At 36.8% G+C, this 6325-nt stretch overlaps 1 protein-coding gene across 3 annotated transcripts in view; it reads left to right on the top strand.

Moving 5' to 3' along the window:
- Positions 1-1626: 1626 nt before the first annotated feature.
- LOC108750678 (hepatocyte nuclear factor 4-gamma) overlaps positions 1627-6325 on the top strand; it is a 38549-nt gene continuing 33850 nt past the window's right edge. For 2 of the 3 annotated variants that reach the window (XM_018490332.1, XM_018490328.1), the window contains exons 1-2: positions 1627-2009; positions 4837-4976. In XM_018490332.1, the coding sequence (XP_018345834.1) occupies positions 4883-4976 (94 nt within the window). In that variant the 5' untranslated portion in view covers positions 1627-2009; positions 4837-4882. The remainder of the gene's footprint in view (positions 2010-4836; positions 4977-6325) is intronic. The other variant, XM_018490329.1, reaches the window with a different exon arrangement.

The following is a 6325-nucleotide window of genomic DNA, read 5'->3' as shown; positions in this document are numbered from 1 at the left end:
TATATATATATATATATCTATTGAAGGGTAAGTTTTTCTCGGTCTTTTAATTTTCCAAGCAAAATGATAAGTCATGATTGATAACATCAAAATAACATTAAAATGATTTCTGAAAAATAGATTGGAAAGTAATTTTAATAATTATTTTGAAGCTATTTTGATACCGTTTTGATGACAGTCATGTTAGCCGTTTCTTCGATTTATTATCTCGAATTGAATCCATATCTTTACGACCGATAGATTTGATTGACAAATCTTATATGATACGCGTCATATAATAACTTATATAATAACGCAGTCATTTTTTTTCCGTGATAAAAGAATGGTCGTTGCTCTTTTATATAAAACTTATCATATTTTTTAAATCTAATCCACGATATATAATAATAATAACGTTCATGATAATCATTATAATCGTTTTTGCATAATATATGAAAAAACGTCGTTCATCGATAGTATAATGGAATTTTAAACATTTATGACGTTTTTTCCTCGTTATCGCGAGTTAAACAGAAGCAACCAATGAAGAGACGTAATCGCAAGACTCGTATTCTCGTTAAGGGCTACATTCCATTCTCTTCGGAGAAATTTTTACCTGAAGCTTAAACAGAGAACACAGAATTAAATCATAATAATATCATAAGAACATCATGAGCTTATTTGTCATTTATAAATTTATTTTTAAGTAGATGACATTATGATGACATCTTGTGATATCATGACTCAATTATGTGTACTACCTAAGAGAGGACGTTTTGGAATGTAGCCCAAGTAATGTTTAAATATTACAGTTCGCCTTATCCGCCACGAGCGATAATCGTTAATAACGTGCGTATGTATTTCGATCTCGTATGCGATGATGACAAATCCCGAGCGATTCGGGTTCCGGTAGAGACGTCGCGGAAGAGGCAATTTGTCACTGAGAGGCGCGATTCAAATAGAAACGTAAGTCATCGAAATAATATTAAAATAACTACAAAATTATCACTTAAATGTCACTTTTTAATCATTTACTATTCATTTTAACATTATTGTGTGACAATTGTTCTGCTTGAGGATTGTCGCCTCGACGGTGATTTTCGAAACGATCCCGCGCGTGTCCCAGCAAATGAGAGAATGGATTAAAATGAATTGAAATTTTTTTCTATCCGAATGCGTATTTTAAATAGAGAATACTTTTTTTGGGGTTTAATTGGATTCAATTGGATTCAATTAGATTCAATTGGATGCAATTGGATTGAAAAACTACATCTCCTACTCAAAATTTTGAATTGAACAGTATTCACAATGCACAGAAAAAATTAATATTATTTTTAGATTGAAAGGCATAGAGATGTGCTCCATGCAATTCCTAAAAATGAATAAAAATGCATTAAGGATTGAAAAGGATTTATTTTAATATTCGTGAATCAATATTTCTGAAAATCTGAATCCATTTCAATTCATTTCAATCCATTCTAGTTTGCTGGGGCGTTCCACGTGTATCTTCGTTGATGCTTAGCGTACGTTTGAGAAAAAAAAAAGGAAGAAAACGTCGGCGTCGCGCGGGGCGCGCGACGCTACGCAACGCGGCAGTGCGCGCCGCGATCCCGCGGCAGTCCACACCGTCCGTAGTAGATCCGGCGCTTTCCGGCCGGGCGGACTTTGAGAGTTGTTCGCGTATCGTTGCGTCGTCAGCAGGGAGCGGATGCGAGCGCATGCGCGCAATCGCGTCTTCCGTTTACGCGTCTGTTGCGCGCGAGAGAGCCGAATTGAGCGAGCGAATTGGAAGAGGCGATTTCGCGCGAAGGAAGCGACAGGAAGGAGCAGAAGGATATTGCGTGCCGAGAGAATAGTCAGCATGGCGAGCGCGCGCGCGCGCGTCCCGGACACAAACGCACAACAGGTGTCACCTGCGCCGGGCGCCGTCGCTGACTGATTGTGAGTGAAAACGCCAGAACGGTGCGCGTGGCACTTGGCAAGACGGACAGACGGATGGACGAAGAGGGCGCCGCGATCGATCCAATCAGGTTAAACCTCTCTCTCTCTCTCTCTCTCTCTCTCTCTCTCTCTCTCTCTCTCTCACTCAAGCTTTAATTTTGATTTATTTTTATTTTTATTTTATTTTATTTTTTTATTATTAAGAGGCTTTTAGAGGCCGTGCATTTCTTCGATATTATGTAATTTCGCATTATATGCGGCGTATGATATATCAGAGAGGATGAAGATAGATAGGGTGTCAGAAAGTATCGGATGATTTGTTCTCAGTATATTATATCCTTCGAGATTCTTAATAACAGTCAGTACTATTATAATGTTGCGCAAATATTAGACATGATAAAAACGCTGCAACAATATATGCATAACGTGATACCGCGAACTCAAGCAGAACAATAATAAGTCGCGACAATATCAATATAACATTAAAATGAATTGTAAATAATTAAATGAATTGAAAATAATTAAGTTACTTCAGTTACACATTTTGGAGTCATTTTGATGTCATGTTGGAAATTGTTAAAAGTAAAGTCTATGACACAATTAAAAAGCATAGAGGCATTGTAAAAGGAATAGAGAATAACAGATTTTCAAATGCACGGTTTCTGATTAATTAAAATCTATTATTCTTTGTTCCTATTGTTTTTGCTTTTGAATTGTGTATTAAGTTTTATAGAACCGGTGTAAAAAGATTTTTAAATTCCCAGGAAAATTTGAATTAAATAAGACTTTTCTGTCATTTGAATGAAAGAATGACCGGATACGTTTCGATTAAAATTATTTCATTCATTGAAAAGAAAATTGAGCGGTTTACTTACTAAAAAATAGATTTAAATTAATCGCAACACATTGAATTATTTAGCATTTTATTTCAGATTCGTTTTGAAATATCTCCCAGTTTGTCGAAAATGTCAACTGCTTTTGAAATTGTTCGTTTCATTTTAGTCACTATTTAGAGTTGTCTTCCGACGACAACTATTCACAGTAGTATTTAATCCTCTTTACATGATCAGGATTGTAACAATAGAGACACACAGCTGCGTTCATTGCATACTCGTTCTTCAATGATTTTTTTTAAATAAAACGAGCTGCTTTCTGTTCTCTGAATACGCCTTCGCAAGGGCGTTGCTTTATATCAGGAATTTATGTATCTTTGTTTCGTAAAAGCAACAAGAATCACATGACGATATCGCGAATTATCTTGATTAAGTTAGTAAATACTTTAATTAAATGGAATTTGATACTTAAAACTATTTTTATTATATAAAATTTCTAAACATATTTCAAGTATTTTATTTTCTTGTTTTTAAATACATATTTTTTTAGATAAAAGAATATTGTTAATATCTCAGCATTAATTTCTTTTAAAACATTTTTAATTTCTTTATTTTTTATCGTTAAAAGGTTCAAAAAAAAATTTTTGAAAAATATTCGAAAATATGCAATGTTCGAATGAGATTACTGATAAGTGTAGAAACAAAAAATCAGATGCCTGTGACGTGTTCAGATTACTGTCCACAAATTAGTGGGTAATTCATATAATTTTATACAACAAAATACAAGTAATATTTATTAACTTTTATCTGTACAATTGTTGGTGACATAAGTATAGTCAAAAACTAATGATGTCTTACCAATCGAAAAGAACGAACTAGTTTCTCGATTTGTTTTAAATTGTTAGTCAGACAGAGTAACAAGAGAATAAAAAAAAAAAAAAAGAGTTGTAACAATCTATTCACTTTTTCTTGCTCTTCTTATCTAAGTTAATAATTTCATTGCTCTTCTTATCTTGACAAAATTTAATCTCGAAAAACTTGGACCTGTATTTGATAAATTTCCTATTAAGATTGACTTAATGTATGTGTTTGCGAATAAAGCTGCCTTTATAATCGAAGGAACTCAGATGGTATTGATTTTCAAAATACTTTTTTTATCTATCACGTTCAGTACGAACGTTATGTGCACCTCTAATTTCAGTGCAGTTAAATATTACGTATTTACTGCGAAGAGTACGAAGCGTTACAAAACTTTCTAGATAAATTGCGAGTCGATTCGTATTTATATCTTGACTATTTTAGACGTTTTAATTTTAACTTGTTTAGATCACGCCCTCTCTGTTGCTACCTGTTTATACTCGCCAAAGAGAGATAAAGAGAGAGAGAGAGAGTAAAGAGAAAAATAGAGAGAGAGGGAGGGGAGAGGGGAAGGAGAGAGAGAGAGAGAGAGAGAGACAAATTTTATTTGTATAACGTTGCAATCGTTCTTATCGAAAGCTCAAATCGTTATCAATTGCAAAAATTATCTAAATGTAGATTCTATCGCGATTTGTGTCTTCTTCAAATTTTCCTTGCGTGGGATTGAATTAATCTGATACGCGCGCAATTGCGCACGATCGATCGATATTGCCGGATGTATACGCGCGCGCACAAGATCGATCGAGGCGTGTTTAAATCACGCTTCGATTTGCTGCTTCTCATCCCTTCCGCTCGTGGTGCTTGTTTTCTAATCTCACCGAAAGCGCGACGATTAAACGACGGGTCGCAGATAGCGCGGAGACGCGGTTGCGCCACGGTAATTCACATCAGGGATATATCCAAAATAGCCGGAACGGTAACCGGGACGGTAGCCGCGCCGATGAGAGAGAGCGTGCGGCGCGAAGTACGGCCCAACCCCCTGCGCGTGTGAAACGCCAAGAGCGCGTCAGTTGGGCGCGCGTTCGCGCCTAACTTCAGACGTAATCGTGGCGCGCGCCAGCGGGCGCTGTGATTCGCGATTCGCGTTGACGGACGGTTCCGGTCCTGAACGGTATCCGCGAGATATCCGCGCGACCTTTATATCGATCTTTATCGGCCTTGACAGTTGATGGTGCAGCGGGGCAAGTGGTGGGGACGATTCCGACCTTGACATGGAGGGCCACGATGTCCAGGAACTGGTGGCTGTCAAGGACAGCGTGATCGTCAGGGGCGGACATCCGCCGCTTTGTTCCCCTTCAAACGGTGGTGAGTATTTCCACAAATGGATCTGCGATGTAATGAACAGTCATCCATGGCGAACGATTCCCAAGCAGAACAAATCATAATAACTCTAAAATGATATTAAAATAAATCGTCACTGATTGAAAGGACGTGATTTTTTTAAATATAATTATATTTTGGAGAGCCATTTTGATATTATTTTGATGTCATTACTTTTTGTTTTGCTTGAGTTTAATTGCGATTTAGCTAACAGGGATGTTTGCAACTTTAGATATCTAAAAGTTTTTAAATAGTACATTTTATTTATCATCTCTGTGCTTATCGTCTACATAGAATATCCAAATGTATATACGCTCATGCAATTATTTTAAAAAACTATTTTTAAAAACCTATTTTAAAACTGATAATATTATTTACAGCGAATATATACAATAAGTTTCCTCATTGAACACTATCATTTGTCGTTTGTTTTGATTTTCTCAACACATTTAGTCTCGAAACGAGACGAGAACAGGGTCACCTGCATTTCATATTGGGGACGTGCCCAAAAATACAAATCTTGTCGATCAACTTCAAAACCGAGTATATACTCCAGCGAGTTTCGCGGCAATGATTTGGCAAACTCTTCGTATATCGTCTCGTTTCATTGCCGCAAATAGCTCATTGCGAAGGACAATCGCTCGGAGGGAAAAAAGAGGCCGGTACGCGCGCGTACAAAAATCGGGAAGCCAAGGAGGAGTACGTCTCGCCGTCTATTACGCAATCGTTGCATCGCAGTTGCAGACACGCACATTCTGTACCGACGATTGTGCATAAAAATTTGCGCGGGATGAACAAGCCGTGCTTGCAAGATAAGGTCGCGCCGGTCATGCTGCAGATAACCCAGGGACCTCGGCTGCGCAGTACCAAAATGGCGGCCAGTCTCGTAATCGATTGCGCTGCATGAATCGTCGACACCTTAAAAAAATGTTTAATGATCTGTTGACAAGTCTCGGAAAAGTTGATGCTAAATGAAACAAGCGGATATTAAAAGTTCGTGATTAACGATATGAAGACAGTACTTCAAAATGGCGGCTACTCCAATAATCGATTGTAACGCGTAAATTGTCAGCAACTTAAAAAAGGATCTTAACGATCTGTTTATAATCTTAGAAATGATGACGTTAAATGAAACGGACAAAGATTGATCATTAATAATGAAGATTATATTTTAAAATGGCGATCATCTTGATATAATCGATTATATCCGCGAGAATTTTATAAAAGCAAGAAAATTACTGACCGTCGATTAATAATAATGCCATATAATTTACTAGTAGGCAGTTTATATTTAAAAAACGTTTAACCAAACCGTTTTATATACTGTTTAAAAG

Source organism: Trachymyrmex septentrionalis, unplaced genomic scaffold (genome assembly GCF_001594115.1).
Source record: "Trachymyrmex septentrionalis isolate Tsep2-gDNA-1 unplaced genomic scaffold, Tsep1.0 scaffold37, whole genome shotgun sequence".
NCBI classification, from domain to species: domain Eukaryota; kingdom Metazoa; phylum Arthropoda; class Insecta; order Hymenoptera; family Formicidae; genus Trachymyrmex; species Trachymyrmex septentrionalis.
This window is presented reverse-complemented; position numbering and strand designations above follow the sequence as displayed.